This window comes from Astyanax mexicanus, chromosome 6 (genome assembly GCF_023375975.1).
Source record: "Astyanax mexicanus isolate ESR-SI-001 chromosome 6, AstMex3_surface, whole genome shotgun sequence".
NCBI lineage: Eukaryota > Metazoa > Chordata > Actinopteri > Characiformes > Acestrorhamphidae > Astyanax > Astyanax mexicanus.
Window position 1 is genome coordinate 25,161,386 of NC_064413.1, and position 22,475 is coordinate 25,183,860.

The following is a 22,475-nucleotide window of genomic DNA, read 5'->3' on the forward strand; positions in this document are numbered from 1 at the left end:
AGGTCAGGCATGAACAAGAAAATACAGAACACTCGTAGCTCCAGGATCCAAGGAGATCCTAGTAAATACATAACCTAATAAATAGCTTTATAAAAAGACAAAATGTACAAAGAAAAAAAAGAAAAAGAAAAGAATAAGTGAAGAATAAGAGTGAATGCGAGACACAAAAAAAAAAAACCAACAAGATTTGAATAGGAAGAGTGTGGGTGTCTGGGCTAATCCTGCCAGGTCATGTTGTGTTCCACTCACTGAACTCAGTCCAAAAAGCCCAGAGTTCAGTAAACAAACAAACTGACCAACAAATAGGCTAATCTGTTTAAGCTCATTCCTTGTTACAGAGAGTCATCTGAAAAAAGAGAGAAAAGAAACTAATAAAGAGAGGCCTGGAGAAAGGCTGGAGGCTTGCCGGGGAATCAGGAAGAGTGATGAGAGAGTATTTTGGCAGTACCTGCAGGGAAACTGGGTGCTTTATGATTTTATTTTAGGACGTATGAAGAATATACAGTAGACAGTTAATATGACAAAAATGTAAGTTATTTTCATGATACATAAGAACTACAAAAAGAAAGAGCTTTGCTTCTAATAACAAAGATTACATGAGAAATGCTAAAGAAGCAAATGTGACACAAACTTTATTGCATGAGGCTCCTTTCCTTAGTTTGAAGCTTCTATAGAAAAGACATTTTACCCCAACCTAGGGCTGGATAGTATTGTACAAGCAATAAAAATCGAAATATCATTCACGATATTCAAAAATGTAGGCGATATTATTGCGTACGATACGATATGGCACACCCCTACTTCATATATGAGAGATTCTTGATTACAGTTTTTTTAAACTTCTTATATAAAAACTGGAAAAAAAATGTTTGTAGATCCATTTACAGATATCAAATATGCTACTTTTAAATAAACTACTTTTCTTTTAGATTTAATTTCAAGAAAGTCTTTATTATGACAGCAATAAAATAAGGTATTTTTTAGCTATCAGTTTCCTTCAACATTACAAACAAAAGAAAAATAATTATATTAAACAAGGTGCTATCATTAGGTAAGAAAAAAAAAAGTGTAAAATATGAAAATCTCTGCCAAATAAGAGAGCTCTGTAGAGGTTTCTGATAGAAGCACATGGCTATCTACTAAGATGCCCTCTGGCAGGTTTTAAGTGCAAAAAACACAATCTCTTTTATTCTTTTTTGGAATAAATTTCCCAGCATTACATGAACCCATATGATATGAATAACCGGTTTCACCTGAAATACGAACACTTAGATATGATGTTATGCAATTTTGCTATTTATCCTGGTATATATAACTGTTCACTCTGCCATGTGGTCATTTGAAGGTACACACTATCCTTTACACTATGATTGTACAAACAGAAAATATCATAAATTACCTAAAATAAAATCATTTACACTGAATTCCATTGGAAGCTAAAAAGGTCTTCTCTCTTCTGTAGCTGCTGTTTTGGTGATACATGTTTATTCTTTGGACAGCGACGATATACACTATATCATATCAACAGCTTTTTGTTCAGGCAACATCACAACAACAATCACTTCTTACGCACACTATATGTGATATTATTGCAGGGCATTGGATCCAATCCTATCATCTCTCATTCTAAACAATCAGGACCACACCTGATTCTGCTTATTTCATCAACTGTTCTCAGTCCAAACATTATAAGAATTATATTACTCCTGTTAGGACTGTACAGCTTGATATAGGCTATCAATTCACAAAGAATGCAAAAGAATCCATTGTTTTGTGTGTAGGAATACTGTGGACTAGTTGTGCTTCTTTAGATTAAAAATCCATTAATAAATGATTCTCATTAGATATCATGATTAAGACAACAGAGCATGACACCACTGGCTGGTCACAGGCTTTCTACAGCTGTTCTAAATCGGTCTTGATCATGCTTCATGTAGATTATTAATGAGATTTATGATGTTATCATTGAAAAACATTTACTTTTAGATCAGACAGAAACAAACCATTCATAGGTATTTTAATATCATGATATTTAAAGATATTTTCTCAATATACAACATATATTATGATATTCTGACACGAGGTCAGAATATACTACTAGACAAAATCTTTATTTTCTATTTTAAATTTGCTGCAATAGGTAAGTTAATCAGGGCTATTTATATTGTCACTGTCTATTAAAAAAATATCTCCAAAACAGCAACTTTACAGGAGAGAGAAAAAAAAACTTCTAAACTTAATTTAAAAAAATAATAATTTTAGGTCATTTTTATTGGTCCATTTATTAAGAAATTTTGGAAGAGTGTAAGGGACAGTTTGTCAGTTTAAATTATGTAGTAAACTAAAAATCAACAAAAATGGAGATACTTGTTTTTCATTGGACAGCGACAATATATGAAACTCTTAAACAAAATAGCAGCATATGGCCCAGCCTATGACAAAGTTTACTTAAAGGGCAACAAGAAGAGATTGCTGAACTTTGGATGTCTTTTCCTGTAGTCTGGCAACACCCCCCCTCTTTTGTCTCTTCTTTCCCATCTACTACTGCAAATTTGGCTTTCCTTGGCCCAGTTTATTGCTTCATTTTTTTCAACAATGTTGCTGTCTCTCTTTATACCACTAAATCCCTCCTGGGATATACAGACCCCTATTATTTTTTACCTCAGGCAGTTCTCTGTTGTTGAGGACAAGTTTCCAATGTTTTCTTATCTGCAACATATTGTGCTATAGAGAATAGCTCGAAAGCTGGCATTCAGTCCAGGAGTAATTTCATGCCTTTCCATCTGCTTTTTCACCCACCATCTCAGTGTGTACCGGAAGTTCCAGCACTGTGACAAAACCAGATCACACTAAAGCCACTGCACGACACAAACTCAGGCCGAGACGCAGTTACGCAATAAACTCCACTAGACTGAAAGAGAACATAATGGAGTCTGAGGAACGGCGTTGTGCAGCCTGTTCTAGAGGAGGAGAGGAGAGAGGCAGAGTAAATCACTGCTGAAGGCAGAGCGAGAGGAGAAGGAGGCGTCCTCTGTCTGACCCCACACCCACTCCGTCTCAGGCCTGCTGAGCCAGACTCTCTTAGGCAGACCAAGCCTTAAACTAGGCCATTCACAGCACAGCGTCGACTTGCAGCATATACACTCGCTGCTTTACTGAGCTTTAGAGTACTGATTCGCTCAAAGTAGCACAACTCCGCCTTTACCCCAATTACAGCTGGTCATCCAGAACAGCAAAGTGTGTGGTTTCTGAGGTTTTTCTCTTTAGTCTTTACACTGGAGCTACGAGGCTCACACAGCTAACAAATCAAAACTGGTATAGTATGTATAAAAAAAATGAACAGAAGTATAATGTAGAACTTTTGTACCATGTTTGAAATCACATAAGTGAGCCTTTTCGTATAAGATGGGTAATATGTGATGCCTTAGGAGGTTTTAATGGGCAAACTAGTGTGTTACATCTGACTCTTTAGTGTACAACATTTTTTAAGACTGCTTTGGGACTGTAAGCAACAGTATTTAGCATTACGTATTGTGTTTTATTTTGATCTTGTCTAATTACCACATTTTTGTAAAGCTGCTTTGCACCAATATAAGTCGAGTGATATATCAATAAAAATGGATTTTCATTGAGTTCCATAGTAATGACCAGTAAGCTGTGTTAGCAAGCTATAATTTATCTAGGAAGAACAATCAACACTAAAAAAAGTTGCTTCTTAATTATTACACAATTTTAATTAGGGCATTTGTTGAGGAATGTGTTTCACTTATAAAACAAATATATATTTGACAAGTTAGTATCTCAAGACAGACTGAACAGATTAAGTAGAATTTCCTCTTTTTGAAGTGTAAAGACTGCTTTGGGACCCTAGGCAACAGTATTTTGTATTACAGTACAGGCAAAAAGTTTGGACACACCCTCTCATTCAATGCGTTTTCTTTGTTTTCATGACTATTTACATTGTAGATTGTCACTGAAGGCATCAAAACTATGAATGAACACATGTGGAGTTTTATGTACTTAACAAAAAATGACCTGTCCTCCACAGTCACCGGACCTGAACCCAATCCAGATGGTTTGGGGTGAGCTGGACCACAGAGTGACAACAGGTAAAGGGGCAACAAGTGCTAAACACCTCTGGGAACTCCTTCAAGACTGTTGGGAATCCATTTCAGGTGACTACCTCTTGAAGCTCATTGAGAGAATGCCAAGAGTGTGCAAAGAAGTAATCAGAGCAAAGGGTGGCTATTTAAAAAAAATAGATTATTTTTTTTTTTTTTTTTTTAGTTATTTCACCTTTTTTGTTAAGTACATAAAATTCCACATGTGTTTATTCATAGATTTGATGCCTTTAGTGAGAATTTACAATGTAAGTAGTCATGAAAATAAAGAAAACGCATTGAAAAAGAGAAGGTGTGTCCAAACTTTTGGCCTGTACTGTATATACTATGTTTTATTTGATTCTGTCTAATTTCCAGATTTTTGTTAGTGCTACAGAAATAGTAATAGAAATTAAAGTTATTTGATCAATGAGTATTATTGTAATGGCTAGTAAGCCGTGTTAGCAAGTTTTAATTTCAAGCTACAGGAATGTGTTTTTCTCATTAACAAATGTATCATTATGACAGATTACTATCTGAGGATAACCTTAACAGATTCAGTAGAATTTCCTCCATGTGAAACAAGTGTTTGCTGGATCTAGAAATCCCACACTTAGAAAATTAGTCTTATTGACTCTGATTCCCTATTTCCCAATTGGCTAAAGTCATTCTAATGTGTAATTCAAGTTAGTCCCCACGTGTCAGCAGAACTAATTACTCATTTAGGCGTCAACAAAATGTGTGTTGTGTAGTCGCCACTGCTTTAACTGCAGAAAAGAAAAATCCTTCATAATATGGTGTTGACATGAACTGCATGGCCGATGCTCATTATCTGTTGTTTCCATGCTATAAAAATTAAATGTATAAGCATGTTCTGTATCTTAATTATAAACACAAATAAACTAATACTAAAAAGGATCATAGATTATTACAGAATCTTTACATTCTGAATGTATTTTCAGTTCATCACAGCATGAGGTCATCTTTTAAAAGCACATTTAAACTACCTTTACAAAATCAGAAACACATTCAGCAGATTAGTCTTAATCTGACACAACTGTGGGATTTCCTGACAAAAACTCAACATAATAACTGTGTAAATTACCCTTAAACAAAGTAAGGAAAAGAACAAACGTAAAAGCTAATGATAGGGCTAAATCCTAACTGGCAAAAATAAATGACCACATAACAGCAAACAAAGAACATGACTTGGGCAGAGCTTAGCTAGTGTTAGTGGCTAAAAATACTAAATAAAAAGTGTTAAAACAAAAAACATATACAGACAACGGTACAACACAAATGTGTGCTTATAACTGAAGGTTCTCAATCAATTAAAAAACATGCAGAAACAGAGCTGTTGCTAAGTTTCCTTCCTCTAAAGCTTTTGGAGTCTTGACCTTTACTATGTTATTCATCTGAAAGACCCTAAGGTCAAAAACCTGTCAGGAAACAGCTGTAATAAAAAGGTGCATTCATAAGGAAATGTAGTTAATGTGGCATAAAGTGTGATTCTTACCAGAGTTCAGTTTAAGGATACTCTGCTTAAAGGCATAAGCAAGAAAAGACAGCAAGTGAAGCATTATGGCAGCTGTCAGTTTCCACCGCTCCACAAAGAGAAACGGGAATGTTTTCCTCATCTATATCTCACACAGTCTTCACTACAGCCGCGAAAAGAGCAGATCCAGATTCTGAGACGTGTGTGAAAAGGGCACCTTCTGTCAGCACCAGCCGACAGAGCTGCAGGCAGAGATGCAGTGGAGATGGCAGCCATGGATAGGGACTGACCACTGCTACAGGTCTCTTACCCTTCAAACATAAACATGTAAACAAACACGGATAAAGCCACTGCTCAGGCTGCTGTCAAGCCCTGTTCATCAGCTGGATCCGCCACACTGTCTCTCCTCCTGTCGCTACTTTACATACATCTATAGCAGAATGCACAACATCATGGCCAGTACACATATAGTGTTTAGCCTTATAACAACTCCAAAAAAAATTATTCTTTACATCAAGTAATCAAGTTTTGCATATCTTTGAACAGTAAAATGCCATTTCAACAGTAAAAGGCCACACTTTTATGCCTTCTATTAATGGAGTACGTTTGTTTTAGTATTCAACATTGACAAAAGAATAAAACAAATATTGTAATCGTAATTTTTACATTATTCAAAGTAGCAGTCCCTATGATTTTTTTTTTATAGCAGTAGTATTCCTGAGCTAAGAGGGGACAAAATATTCAGATTAATGGTATTCTGGCACAACCAACTACAGCTCTGGAAAAAAATAAGCGGTTACTTTAAGAAGTTTTTCCTTGATTTTACCAAATTGAAACCCTCTGGAATATAATCAAGAGGCAGATGATCACAAGCCATCAAACCAAGCTGAACTGCTTGCATTTTTGCACCAGGAGTGGCATAAAGTTATCCAAAAGCAGTGTCTAAGACTGGTGGAGGAGAACATGCCATAATGCATGGAAACTGTAATTAGAAATCAGGGTTATTCCACCAAATATTTATTTCTGGACTCAAACAAAGCCGGGGTTAGGAGCAGGTTACAGGCCAATAATACTCCCTTCTGAACATCGAAAGAGCTAGCGCAGTTAGCGGGTAATGCTAATGCTGCTCCAGCAGTGCTAGCTGTTTTAAGAAGCAGGCTACAGGCCGATAATACTCACCTCTGTATCAGGAAATAGCAGTTAGCGGCTAATGCTAATGCTACTTCAGCTCCAGTGGTGGAGAACTAAACTGAAACTCCTGTATAACGCTGTACTTCAGCTGAGTGGCTTTACTGCTTTTTACAACCTGACTAGTAAGATTCATACACAAGGTGCACTGGATTAAAAGGCACACTAATGATTTTTGGGAAAATTAAAGGATTTTAAATGTGCCTTATAGTGCAAAAACTATGGTATATAGTATAGATACAATTATGTAGTACAAATAAAAGTATAGAACCAGTCATTGTATTCTAGTGGTTCTGATTATCCCAACAATGTCTTTTGAAACAGCCGGTATAGTATCAGCATGTAGTATGAAACTGGGATACAGCCTAGAGTCTGAACAGTAATAGGAAACCCATGACTTAGGGTCTTTTTATGTGTTCAAACTCAACTCAAGTCAAAAGTTTTAAGACAATATGGCCCTACGATATCAGCAGACAGCTTTAGATAATACAGATTTTTTTTCAATGTATGTGGCCAGCATTTAAATACAAAAAAGAGGTCTACCATCAATTCCGGTGCCCTTACGTCATGTATTAAAACATCACAGTGTTACCCTGCCCAGTTCCTCAGTGTGACCTGAACACACTCTGACTGAACTACTGCCCACCGCTGCACCGCTGTCCGCCTGCGGTTCAGCAAATGACACCCTTCTCACACACGTCCTCTATATCGCCTCAGCTGCCTAACAGGAAAGAGTCAAAGTGCAGAGCAGGAACACATCTGAGACCACATACAGTCACAGAATCATACAAACACACTCATGCGCTCTATGAAAGGACATAAGTTGCCCTTAGGCTCAAAAAATTCATGAAGGGATGCAGGCAATAAATATGATGGAATTCTAGCTATACAGTGAAAATGTGCTTTTCAGAACGTATCATGAAGATCATGCAACAGATCAACTGTCATGCTTTATTACAATGACTTGATATAGAGGAGAGAAATCTGCAAAAAAAAATTGGCACTACTGTGTTGTCTGTGTGTCAAAATAATGTAACTATTGTGCTTTTGTTATTTCTATAAATATATATATACATATATATATATTTTTTTTTCTTATTTTACATAAACAAGTATTCCTAAACTTTCCCTTAAAATTGCTCATCTCTGATCACTTAAAAGGTAATACCTGGAGACACTGACCTGTCAAACTGCATCATAATCTGGTTCATTTGCAGTGTGAAAAAACTTTTTTTAATGGTTTGGACTTTTAAACAAATGACAAAACTTTGAGTGAAACTATAAACAATTAAACTATTAAACAAATGTAACATGCAAAAATATGACCATAAGAAAACAACAGAAATTCAAATTAGTCATAGTAACAAATGAAAATATTTAACTAAAGTTAAACTGAACTAGTCAGTGAACTAGTAGTTCTCCCACTGAAGTTGTTGTTGCTAGAAATCTAATAAATGGTAATACTAAAAATAAAGTTACACATAAGATATCCTGCTGAATTGCTCGATTGTTAAATTGCAATGTAAAATCAAAACAATGTACCCAATGTAACACCTTGGTTTTGACCTTCAGGTCAGGATTTTCAGATAAAAAAGTGCCCTGAAGTTACTTGCAGCTGACACAACATTGTATGAATGTTTTTAAAGAGTTTAGAAACTACAAAATGTAAAGCATAGAAAAGTACATACAAACATCACATTCTTAAAATAATCTGTTACCACAGGGCAAAAAAATCAGTACCATATTTTTTTTGCACTATAAGTCGCACCGGATTATAAAGCGCACTATCAATAACGTCTATTTTCTGGTCTATTTTCGATTATAAGGCGCATTATGTGACACTAGTAAGGAACAGGGGTGTCACCATGTTTTCCTTCTAATTCAGCAGTTCTTAAAGCTGGGTGTCAAGACCTGTAAAGCTAAGTTAAGTAAACAAACTGCTATTCTTTAAAAATAAATAAATAAATAAATAAATCTTTTAAATTCAAACAAGGAGGAAACACAGATTTCTCTCCTGAAAACTGTTTATTTGGGTGAGTAAACTGCCTCCAATTATTAACAGTAAGCTTAGATCTGCAGATTTCCACCGAGGCTAGCCACGGTTAGCAGCTAATGCCGCCCAACAGTGCTAGACTACTGCGGAACCTTGAGTGTTAGCCACTAGAGCTAGCTCCTAGCGGCTAACGCTAATGCTGCTGCAGCAGTGCTAGCCGGGGTTAGCAGCAGGCTACAGAATGATAATACGTAGCTCTGACTGCTAAAAGAGCTAGCTGCTGCTGTCTCAGTGGTGGAGAACTAAACTGAAACTCCTGTATAATGCTGTACCTCAGTGGAGTGACTTCACTGCTCCTTACAACCTGACTGGTAAAATTCATACATAAGGTGCCCCAGATTATAAGGTACGCTGACGATTTTTGGGAAAATATAAGGATTTTAAGTCTGCCTTATAGTGCGAACAATATGGTAATTAGTAGACTAGGCAATTACTAGCATTACAACTAAAAAGTCTGAATATTAGTTGACATCATGCAACCAATATCCAGAACCCTCAGATGCCTGTGCATGCATGCCCTTCACTTCTGTTTGCTTTTGTCCATTTATCTGCCATCACAAAGAAAAAAGAAAGTCATTTATCAGGCAGAGAACACAGCTGGCAGAATGTAGGCACAATGCGGCCTTCTTCCCCCGGAGATGTAGGGACAGCGAGGCTGCAGATGAAGCACATCTGCCACAGGACTGTCCAGCGTGTGCTTAGTAGTCTAAAGTAGGACGGGCTGACCCAAATACAGGTCCCTCCTGAGACAGGGTAGCGTCAGTGCACCGTCGCTGCGGCTCACTTAGCAGCCTGCTCTCCTACTGGAGCAGCGCTGCTCAGACCATCACCACGAGGAGGAGAAGATACTGAGAAGGGCAAGAGAGACAATGCTAGATGTGCTAAGTATCAGTTTGACGTGCTACTAAAAGTGGAACGACCAAATGCGGAGAATCAAAGTTAGGAGTGTAAAGGCGGCATTCGGTGGATAAATAAAATGCAGAAGTATGTTAGAACAAATTAGCACAACTGCTAGTATTTTGTACAGGGTTAGGGGCTATAACAGAAAAATCCTATATTGCATTACCATATATTTTTGCACTATAAGGAGCACTTAAAATCCTTTAACTTTCCCAAAATCGACAGTGCTCCTTTTACTTAAGTATGAATTTTACCAGTCAGGTTGTAAGAAGCAGTAAAGTCACTCCACTGAAGTACAGCGTTATATATAGGAGTATCAGTGAAGTTTCTCCAGCACCGGGGCTGGAGTAGCATTAGCATTAGCCACTAACCACTATTTCCCTGTTAAAAGGTGAGTATTACTGAACAGTAGCCTGCTGCTAACCCCAACTAGCACTGCTAGAGCACTATTAGCATAATGGTGCTCTTTTGCTATGGTGGTGGCTCATAATGCTAGCTCTTTTGCTGTTTAGAGGAGTATATCAGCCTGTAGTCTGCGTGTTAAAACAAGCTACGTGTGACGAACCACTAGCTAATTTTGCCCTCTAGCGGTTAGCCACTATTTGAAAATCTAAGCTGACTGTAAATACATGGAAGTGCTTTACTCACCCAAATAAACAGTTTTTAGGAGAGAAATCTGTGTAGATTAACATCCAGCTCTCTTTTTTATTACAGTTTTAGTTAGCTTAGCTTTACTTAACTTAGTTAGTTACCCCCACCACCACCCAGCGGTGAATTTGCTGAATTTGCTGAATTTGAAGTTCATTATAGTGTCTCTTAAAATGCACCTTGTAGTGTAAAAAATGCAGTATTTACAAATCATGACAAAATATCTATATAGTAAAAATACTTAAATCTTATGAGGGCAAGTAAAGAATGCCAAATGTCAAACTAAGAGAACAGTTGGTATTTCTTGCTGTTTATTTGTACAGTGTTTTAAAATTAAGGTACTTCACAGGGTTCATTAAGTCACTTTGTTCTTTCAATATTTGTAATAGAGATGCAAGACAAGACAAGAGCATACTCATACAGATGTTTGGCCTCCGCTTTTAACCTATCCAGGCAGTGATCACACAGTAAGACAGGGAGAGTGGTGGGCAGCCATCGCTGTGGCACCTGAGGAGCAGTGATGGTTAAGGGCCTTGCTAAAGGGCCCAACAGTGGGGGCCTGCCAAACCCAGGTATCAAATCTACAACCTTGTCGACAATGACCAGCTGCTCTAACCATGTCATCTGAACACCCTTTACATCTTTAAAATGTTCCTCACACACACGCACTCACATCCATTACAAGTATGTTTTCAAAGAGGGTTTTCTATGAAATCTTTGAAGCACCTTAAAAGTGTGTACTATATATGGCAACCTAAAACATATGACTATTTCTAAAGGGAACGCAACAGTTTTTAACTCAAATCTAGGGAGCATAATTGATCCTGAACAGCAGAACGAGGAAAAGATTACTGAGGCTCGTGCCGCAACAACGTCACTGGCTCGACTGCAGAAATTCTGGTGTGAGTTGGTAAGACTGAATCAAAGGGACAATAGATGTGTAATCCTTGAGCTGCTTTTGAAAGCAGCAGAAGCTTCCAGAGAGTCGTGAGCGCAGTCTCACATTTTAAAGCACGCTTTTTAAAAAGGAGATGAAAGTGCAGAGTGTTCAAAAGATGGCTTCGTAAAATTTTCAAAAAGTGCACATACTTTCACAGAGATGTCTAATGTCACAGTAAACATGTCGCAGTAGCTTATGTGACACTGCTACAGACCATAAAACCCCCAGAAATGATTTACAAATTACATATTTTTTAGATTTCTGAAATGAAGAGAGGTAAACAGTGCTGCAGTAATATATGGTAATGCATCATATATATGACGCATTGAGGACAGAATAAAAAAAACTGTGTAAGGTCTGGGCACTTTTCCAAGTCAGTACTTAGCTTACTCACATTTTTTGTTACAAGTGACATTTAAGAGTCATTCTGTTCCTGTTTTTAATCATTTCTGAACTCTCTTCTTTGGGGAATGCATCTAGTTCTGCCATATTCTTGAGCAATCTTACACAGACAGTATATTTAAAATCTACCCACAAATCACACCTAACACACATACACTGTCAGAAAAAGGTACTTTCCTCAAGGAACAAAGAGTGTAAATATACCCCCAAATGAACAACATGGCCCCTAAGGTCCAACTGTCTGTAATATATATATATAGATATGACAACTGCAATGTATTGTGATACTTCATTAAACATACTGATGACATACTTTTCAGTGAGAGTGTAACATATCATGCTAGCAGGTCATGTTCATGCAAGTAGCACTGCACAGTAGAACAGTGCACTAACACTACAGTGTTGACATCAATGAAGGTTCTTTGCAGGCATTTGTGGGTTGCTTTTGTCTTTCTATCCAGCATATGAGCAATTTCATCTTCTGAGAGCTTTCCTGCTCTTTCAAATCTCGCCTTGACTTCCACAGGTCCCCTTTACTGACAAAACTTAGAGATTTTGTAATGTTATAATAAGTTCTTTCACATCTTTTATTAGTATTTTCAGCTTTGCAGCTTCCAGCATTAATCTGTTAGTCAGGGAAGCCCACAGCTGGTATCACAACGTTGGAGGGTTTATACAATTTATACTTTGGAATTATCATCAGCTGACTGTTTTAATTGCCTGCCATTAGGGTCTAATGATTAAAAAGTTCTGAAAATTTGAATTTAGAAGGGTGTCAAAGTGTTTGCACATGCCACCACTAGCATCAGTTAGTGAGGGGTGCCCAGCCCTTTGCATAAAACTGTAAATGAATGTATTCAAGATCAAGAAAGACAGAATAGCAGGTTTTAGACAGTTAATTACCATTAGAACTTTATTAGTCAGGCGAGACAGATTAGAAAAAGCGGTGTTCAAACTTAGTCTACACTAGTCACACTACAGTTTCAAGAGAGATGAGTGTATAACTAGAAAAAATATATATAAAAAAAAAAATGTTAAAGTTTGATTCTGAATTATTAAAGCCCCAGCTGTACTGGTCGGAAAGCCAGGTGCCTTGTGTCAATTTGCCTATATGACTTAAAATTGTCTTATTCACGTACAGAATGAAAGGGAAAATGGTAGTGAGAGATCTGTTGGGATTGGACATGTTAACAATACACCAATATTTTTTAAATTGTAGCCAATTTCTTTTAAGACTGTGTATTAATTGAACGCTTGGAAAACAGGGTTGGGTTTCTTCAAAACAACTCAGCACAAAGATGAATATTTAATGGTCAAGCGAGCATCACACTCAACACTCTCTTTTCTAGTTAAGATCATTTTAACAAGTGAATGCTTTTAGAAAACTGGGCTTAGAACAAAAACTGTGTTTGATTCATATTACTGCATTTGTAATCCCATAAAAAACAAATGAAATGTTATATTTACTGTAATACTAATTACAGGAAGATTAGTCCCAGTTGTTTCTTCATAATTCAACATTTATTTTCGATATAGTATAGAAGTTCCAGTCAAAAACGATTTAAGGAATTTTTGTGACAAATTGACTGAAAGTCAAACAAAAGTCATGAATGCCGTGACTATATAAGCAGGGTTTTCCAGTTCCAGCCCTCAAGGCCTTTCTGAAGAACTGCACACTTTGTGGTTCCCTCACTGTAACACTGAGTCATAACATTAGACAATTATGAAGCTCATCATGAGCTCAATAAAATGCTGTAAATCAGGGAAACATGGAACTGTGTGATTGGTGCAGGGAGATGCAGGAGGACTGAAGCTGGAAAACCTAGGTGTGAACCTCCACAAAATGTTGCAGACAAGCTGTTATGCTGAGAGAAACATATTGTATTTTCTATGGTGACATCAAAAAGGTATGCAAAGTGTTTGTCAGAAAAAGGAACAGTCAGCAGGGGTCGAGCATCTTAATCCAGAGAAAGAGTAGAGTTACAAAGTTCTGTTACATACAGACAGAAAACAACATGTTAAATCTAAAAGCAATCTGACTGCAGTGTTAGACAAACAGCCTGGAAGCAGCAGCGGTTATGTAAAAGCTGCTGAGACAGGGCGCTGACAAGAAGCAGGGCTGGCAGTGTTTTTGGTGTGTGTGTTTGTGTGTGTGTGTGTGTGTGATTAGAGTAGCTGATGCCTCTGCAATCCGGTGAGGCTTGAGATGATGTTCAGACATTAGCAGGGAGGACAGGACATCTTTGTTTGGGTGCAGGAGTATGACTATATTTTGTTCTAGTGAGTTATGTGTATTATTTATGTTTTAGTTTTCACTGTATATTTTAAGTAGTAAAAGGAATACTCCAGGAGTTTTTCATGTTTTATTACCACAGATTATAAGTTACATGTTTACCTGTGCAAAAAACCTGCCGAAAACCTGTTGACTACGCACAGACTTATAATATATGCCACTAGCCACAGGGCAGATGCTGAAATACTTTTCCACTCAATTCTCTGATAATTTTAGCCTGTCACAATAATTACTTTATCAACTGATCATATAATATACACACAACCTCAATCATTTTGTCCTTATTCTGTTTCTCAATATTGCCTATTGTGTTTACATTGCATGTTTTTTAATACAACAATGAATGTCATTAACAATTTAAACCAGTCACTGTGTTCATTTCTATTGTCTGCTCTCAAAGCTGTCAAAAGCTGAGGATTGAGATTGTGAGCAGCAGCACCACATATGTCGTAGGAAAAGACTGCAGTGTCCACAATCACTGCCGCACCAATTACGACACCTCAAAACACCCAGAGAAAGCTGTGACAGGTGAGCACTTTACCCAAGACTGAAAATGGATTTTCCCAAATTGCACAATTCCTGTCAGAAACTTTAGAAAAGTCAATACAAACTTACACAATATAACAGCCATATAGGATGGATTAATGCTACCAGTTCAAAATGTCAAATTTGTTTATTAAAAGTGGTGAATAGAGGCAATAAATCTAACTAAAACCAAAGAGTTATTCTAAAACACAACAATCTGTCCAATTTCAAATCCTGTGAACAAAAAACAGAAAATGTTTTTTTCAGATATATTTGGCTTTAATTCAACATTGCAAATATTGTATTGTAACAAAATTTGTGTGAGAGCTTACAGATGGCTTAAATCACTACATAGCTGAAGTGATGCTGCAATTAAATACTTCCCCTAATCTTTCATTAAACTTATGTCATATTCCAAATTCACTGTTTGAATATATTTCATATTAAAAAGTGTATTTAAGTGTAATTATTTTAATATATTACTAAATGGCAAATATGCTCAGTTATCTAATGCTAATTATTCTGGAACAATATATGAATTATCCATCAAAAATAGTAATCATGGCAGGCCTAAAATAAGTGCAGTCAACAGGTTCTGATATTTACCAATAACTAATAAATCATTGTTTATGATCAAACATGTTACAGATGCACAAGAGTATTCCTTTTATCACTTTTCAAACTCATTCCCAAGACTTTGTTGTAGACGCACTACAAAGAAAATGATGGCCTTGATAATGGGCTTCGTGTTCTTACTTGGCCTTCCAGCTCAGAAACTAAAAGGCCGTGAAAAGATGTGTGTGTAACAGGGGCAGGGCGGTGTTGAGAAAATTTAATTAGCCAAATTAGCCAAAAAGAAGGGACAGCAGCGGGGCTGAATGAGCACGCTCGGTCTTACGCACCGTTTTGATAATTAGTGTGTGTGGAGGATCCTGCGGGCCGGGGCACTGGAGGACACATGCGGCGACCGTTGTGTGTGACAGTAGTCTGTCATTACTAGACATATCACATCTTTCCGTGAGCTACAATGCCCTGGAAAAATCCCATTCCACATGACTTGCCCAGCGCTCTGTCCTAAAGAGACTCAGTAGCAAGGGCCTGCTAGGATCCACAGCCTGTGGTGACAAACAATATATCTGAAGTCACTTTGCTAAAGGAGCATTCCGTGGGCTTTTAATTTGTTAATTTGAGATTAGTACTATGACAAGTATGTGGCTGGAATTGGAAGCATGTTGGGATGCATCAGGAGAGGAATGGTTACTGTTTTATAGAGATATCACAATATACAATAAACATAAACATGAGCTGTGACCAAACTGGATCCCTAGTCCCTATTGATTTTAAACAGCAGTTAAAACACATGAATCCAGACTATCAGGCGATACTGTTTATATATACGTTGTGTTATAGTTAGAATTACAACTAGAAATAGGATTTGATTGGGGGTAGAGTTAAGGTAATGTTTAGGGTTAAAGCTAGAGGTTAAATTGTAGGTAAGTAAGAACCAGGGATATGTTCAGGACCAGGGTAAAGGTTAGAGGAGAAGTTGAGGTTAGAAGTTAAAGGTAAGGATAACGGTTAGAACCAGGAAGAGGTTCAGGATAAGGGTATGAGTTTCTTTGATTTTACCAAATTAAAAATCTCTGAAAAATAATCAAGAAGAAGATGAATGGTCACAAGCCATCAAACCAAGCTGAGCTGCTTTTTTTTTTCACCAGGAGTGGCATAAAGTTATCCAAAAGCAGTGTGTAAGACTGGCGGAGGAGAACATGCTGAGATGCATGAAAACTAAAAGATGCAGGTAAGGATGAGGGTTAGAACCTGGAATAGGTTCAGGACAAGGGTATGATTTAGATTTAGATTGTGGCTTGAGGTTAAATTTAGAGTTAGAATTAGGACCTGACATAGGTGTAGGACCAGGGAAAGGATTAGAAATTGAGGTTTAAATTACAGTGCAGATTAGGATGAGGATAGGTTCAGGACTATGGAAGGGTTAGGTTCAAGTTGAAGGCTGAATTCGAGAAAGATATAGATTAAGGACCAGGGTAAGGGTTAGATTTAGGACCAGGGTAAGGATTAGATTTGTTTCTTGAGTTGAGTTTAGTTAGGGTTAGGTTTAGTTTAGATTTATGTTTTGGGTTGAGGTTAAATTTAGGGTTATGATTAAAACTCGGGATAGGTGTAGGGCCAGGTTGAGGTATATATTTAGGTGTGGAGGTAGATTAGAAACAGATGTACAACCAGGGTAAGGGTTGTACTCTTTGGGCAGGTTTTGGGAAAAAAAAATAATTAAGGCTAGGACTGGACATTAGATTTTGGATTAAACATTAGATTTTGGATTAAAGTTAGAATTAGAATTAAAGGACGAGAATTAGATTTGGGCTTTGGGATAAGGCAAAGACCAGGGATAAGTTTAGGACAGCCATCAGTTACAAGAAACCAGAAATGCACAACAAAAATTATTAATTTATGAAAAACAAAAAAAAATCTGATATACTTAATAGGGATCCAATTTAGTCACAACCACTAACTGTCAAATTTTAATCAGTCTAATAACTCACAATAAAGTCCAACTAGTGGATAGTGTATACTGTGAATAATGTATTACTACACTTTTCTTAAAGCACATCAGGTCAATGTGTTTGGTAACTAGCTAGTCTCTAAAAGACGCATTTGATTTATTTTTTGATTTGACGCATTTGATTTTAATGTTATTAAAAAAAACAATAAAAGGTTTAATAACAAATATACATATATTAACTGTAATAAAATAACTTAACTATGTATTAAATAGGGCTTAAATATAAGCATGCTGCAAAAGTACAGTGTAATCCCCCTTAAAACATAATAATTTCCATCCTCTTAGGCTTTTTCCCTTTTTTGTGTGCATTTTTGTGATGTCCAGGTGGTGACTTGCAATAAGTGCCACTTGGCTCTTCCACCCAGCAAGTGAAGCCCATTGGGCATACCCAGTCCAGCAGGGTTGAGGTTGAAAAGAGGGGAGAGGTAGTGGATATCCCACAGGGTTTCCTAACAGTCCTCTGCTGCGGTGCAGCTGCTGCTGAGCACACGGATGGTGGAGTGGCTGATGCTGTGTGTGGTGAAGTCAGGAAAGGAGGCGCTGGGAGGCGGATGCAGGTCTAAGCCATTTGCAGCAGCAGCAAAGCTAATCCTCTGGAGCACACAATGGGGTGAAAGAGGGTGTAAAGGAGAGCAGTGGAGAGGCGGCATTGGAAAGAAATAGAAAAATAGAAAAGGGTGCAGAAGGCCATGGCAAACAAATAAACAAAGCAAAAACAGAAATAAAAGTTGAAGCAAAGGTTGATCAGAAGTGTAGAAAATAAGAGATGGAATGAAGGATAAAAGAAATAAGCAAATGATGGAGAAACATAAGCAATAGGGAAGGTTTGATGAAGGTGTTGGGGGGGGGGTCCAGTGAGAGAGGACAAATGGAAGAGAATAAAAGTGCTGGTTAGTATTTTATCAAATAAGAAATCAGATGTATCAATTAATCCAATCAATTCCCCCTCCCATACCTTTCTTTCCCCTCCACTCCCCATGCAGCCCATCATGCAACATGCGCAGCAGCACACCAGAAGCACAACTTTAGTGCTGGGTGATATTCCATGTACTAAATATTATACTTCAAGACAGTGTGTCTTGATAGAAAATGTCTCATATTTCAATGTAACTTATTTACTCACATCAATAATTGATGTTCATTAGTGGGTGCATTACATGCAGTGGCAAATGTACGGTTTAGAAATCATCCATCGTGTGCATTCTTGGCAGTCTTTGTGGCTTTTATATATATATTTTTTTTACATTGATTGTATTGTCTCAACCAACATTTTTATTTACAATTTAAGCCAAATTATCAGTGGAGGTCAAGTATCAATGATGGACAAAAAGAGCACCCAAACAAGCATTAATAGATGTACTGTAGTATGTTGTGTGAAATGTTAGATTTTGAGCAAACAAAACAAATCAGATTTTAGCGCTATGTTAGCGATCTATAGCACGTATGTCACTTGCCATTTCCTTTAAGAGGCAGCTGCACTCTGACTTTGGCGTGTTTGTATCTTAACAGAGAGGTGCTTTGTGTGTCTCAGGAGATACTGACCTGTGTGTTCATTCTGCAGCTCATTTAAGTGAACAGTAAAGTTATATTGTTCTTAATTCTACTTATTGTTGAGTCAAAAGTCGGGTTTGCGCTCTGCAGCTGGGCGCACCTATAGGAATGGTCTCTGATGTTTGACTGCTGTCTAGGTTAATTTCAGTCAGTGTAGCACCTGTGTTTTTCGCCACAAAATAGAAACACACCAGAAATTTAACTGAACACACCTCACTTCCAGACCAGCACGCCACACCAGTGTAGATTTACTCCTAAACTCAGACGCTGTTTTAACAGCACGGGCCAAAAGCATGAAAATAAGCTGTTGACAGAGTGTAAGATAGCAAAGAGTATTGCGATGCAGCTTGATGCAGCTATGTGTACCACAGGGTCCATAAAATGCATGGCACTGTAATGCATCAATATTAGGATACTGAATAATCGCCTACAGGATTTGATCAATTTCACCCAGCACCTCACCCCACCACCCAAAAAAAAAGCATGCACGACACAGCTCAGAGGCACAGCTCCTGGGCCACATCATCCTCTGGTGAGCAGCTTATAGAGCGCTCTAAATTCCCTGCCCCAGATTCTACAGGCCTGGCATAGTGTGGGCTCTGATAATGATAAATGAAATCTCTATTTCAGAAAAAAAAAGAAAAAAAGGAAAACTCCTCCCGAGTCTGAGTGGTGAAAGCAAGAGATAGGGAGCAACAGCACCACCACAAGGAGAGAGAGAGAGCGTGTAAGACATAAGACTTAAAAAAAAGTTCATGTCAGACCTGAGGATGAGGCTGACTCGACTTGAAAAACATCTAAAGCTGTAGAATTAGAAGATGTTCTAAAGCCTGCAGTAAGGAGTGGGCAGGTGGTCTTTTAGAGAGTGTGGCAGCACTGAACCGCTGCTGTGTCTCCTCTCAGACTGACCTCAGCATGCAGATGGCCATGCCAGGCCCAGATAAGCACAGGGCTCCTCCTAATAACACGCCACTAGCCGTGGCAGGGCAGTCATGCTGGCACAGCGGACCTCATCATGCAGCGCTGGCTCCTCTGACTCACCCTGTCCAAAGCTTTTTGCTCTCGCATGCTGAACTGGACTCAGGTTAAAGGAGCTACCTCGATCTGCTTTTGAGTTCATCAAAAACCTTAAATATACAATAGTTGGGTCTGTCACGATAATTACATTATCACCTTATCGTATCAGACATGAGCTTAGTGTTATTCTTTTTTTTTTAAGCAAAAAGCATATTAACAACTATGTCAACTATGTTTAAAAACTGTGATTTTAATTAGAATATTTATTTCATTTCCAATTTGAATTTTAAAAGAATATTCTCAATAACTGTAAGTTTACTACTCTGTGCAATTACATTATTAGGCTTTTATATTATTGTTTGCTTACGTTAGTGCATCATTGCAATCATTTCTGGGACATAAATAGTTATCATGACAGGCCAATGAAAAGGTCAATTAAAATAAACGGGGTGTGGCTGAGCAAAAAGCTTTGACGGGGTAGTGTATATTTAGTAAAATAAAAATTAAAATTAAAGTAACTAAAGTACACTTTCTAGCATGCAAAAATATTCAGTTTTAGACAAAAAGACGATGGAAAACTAAAAGAAACAAGGGAATACACATAGAACTACAAAATGGCAAAAACAGAACAAGTAAAACAGTTATGACCCTACAGCAAATAAACCAACAAATCCAACAAAAAAAAACATTAATTTGTATGATACAAGGCAAAAAATACGCACAAGCTATCATAAATTAGAAAAGGTAAAATATTAGGCTATTTCTGATTACTTTTCCCTCACTTTATGAAAAAAAGCAGAAATCAGACGGAAACAGCCCTTGCCTTACTTAAGATCACATCCAAACAACTACATCTACACGCCATTTTTAAACCATAATTTAAACAATCAGTCTCAAAATAATCTAATTTATTTTCACAGCTTTTTATTTGCTTATTTTCACCAGAACTATCAAAACTGGTCTGATATATTAAGGGTTGGTTATGTAATTTGTAATTTGAAGGCAAAAAACCTGACAAATAATGTCTTTTCCAAAATACTAAATACATGTGTAGAAACACAATGAGGAGACTGCTGTATACAAATCTATAGTATGTAAGTTATTATTCTACATAAAAACAAGAGATTTAAATCTTTTGAATGGCTGCCCTTAATATCCCCATCAATCACATAAGCAGGCCAGGTTGCACCCATAGAGACTGACCATATGTAAATCAGACACGCTAGCCTCCTTAAATTTAAAGCAAATAGGATCAGGCCTAGTTAGAATGATCCAAACCTTCTTTTCTTGAGAAAAACCCTCTAAGCTGCTAAAATCAGTGTTCAATCAAACAACAATGACATCAGCAAGCCAAATATATACAGAATTTCTTTCTTAAATAAAAGGGAAGCGACATATGGATGAGAAAGAAATATGATAAAAATAAACCACTATGAACTATGAAGAAATAATCGCAAAAAAGGTGATTGCAACAAAGTTTCCAGGGATGTTCTAAGATCCCTCTTACCAGGTGTTTGTGCCCCTTGGGCTTTCTGCTGTCCTTTCTCCAACACTGCATCCGTGTCTGCTTACACATATACACATACACACACACATACACATAACACACACACAGAAGTGGATCACTATAGGACCCAATGGTAACTCAGTGACCTCTGAATGAAGAAAGCTCAAACACAATACCAGACTGTTTACAAGCTTCTTAAAATGTTATATTCCGATCTCAGCTCGCTCACTACTTCTCAAAAAGGCCCAGCATAGCCCTTTAAAATGGACAATGACCTGGCCAGAGAAGCATGGTGCTAGATATAGCACTTCGCCTCCACGGAAAGAAAACGACAGGCTCATCCTCCAGGCCGTTTCACCGAGACATACAAAATGTCAGCGCTATGAGCAAACACTGCTTTATTCATTACTGCTATCTAAACAAACATTAAATCATAGCAGTGATATCAGCAGAGCAAATGGAGCTCTATTCTGGACACAAACACAGCCGTCTGTTGCAGGCCTGTACTCAGTACCCAGCACTGCAATTATCTGAAATCATTCTGGATACAAACCAAATAGCCAGGAACCACAGAATGACTACGAGGGATTGGTCAAATACTGCAGCCCAGCCAAACGGAGCCATAACCACCCAAACATCTTCGACTGGCTCGGATCAAAGTCAGACTACGTGTTTACCTGCAGAAGAGGACTGTTACATCTGCTCTTACAACATCAACTTTGTTTTTGATATTAAAGTTTGAATCACCATATACTAATTAAAGAATCCCTCATACATACTAATTTCAGATTAGATCAGGATCAGGTGCAGATTCATGCAGATTTTGTAAGGTATTTGTATTTTCTGCTGATATTAGCCAGTGTCATTCTCTAAATCGGAAATGTTAATTAACCTATAACTTGAATTTTTATATAAATTATAAACTAACCTACTTATGTTTGCAATTATTTTGTGTATACATTTTCTTTAACGCAGACTATTAAATTATCCAAATAATATAACTATAATAGTGGTGTGCAATATTGACAAAAAAAAAAAAAAACACAATATAGTGGGTGGTGGTGGGGGGTAACTAACTAAGTTAAGTAAAGCGAAGATAAGTAAACAAAACTGTAAAAAAAAATAAAAAACGCTGGGTGTAAATTTACACAGATTTCTCTCCAGAAAACCTTTTTTTTTTTTTTTTTTAATGGTTACAGCGCTTCTATTTATTTACAGTAAGCTTACATTATCGAATTTCTGCAGCACTAAGGAGTTAGTATTAATATTAGCATT

At 37.3% G+C, this 22,475-nt stretch overlaps 1 protein-coding gene across 14 annotated transcripts in view; it reads right to left on the reverse strand.

Moving 5' to 3' along the window:
* The window catches only part of LOC103034726 (microtubule-associated protein 4), a 121,365-nt gene that overhangs the window by 68,997 nt on the left and 29,893 nt on the right, over positions 1 to 22,475 (reverse strand). For 12 of the 14 annotated variants that reach the window (XM_049480458.1, XM_049480455.1, XM_049480463.1 and 9 more), the window contains exon 3: positions 21,201 to 21,257. The exons of the other annotated variants lie outside the window; for them this stretch is intronic. In XM_049480458.1, coding sequence (XP_049336415.1) covers positions 21,201 to 21,257 — 57 coding nt within the window. The remainder of the gene's footprint in view (positions 1 to 21,200; positions 21,258 to 22,475) is intronic. 14 annotated transcript variants of the gene reach the window in all.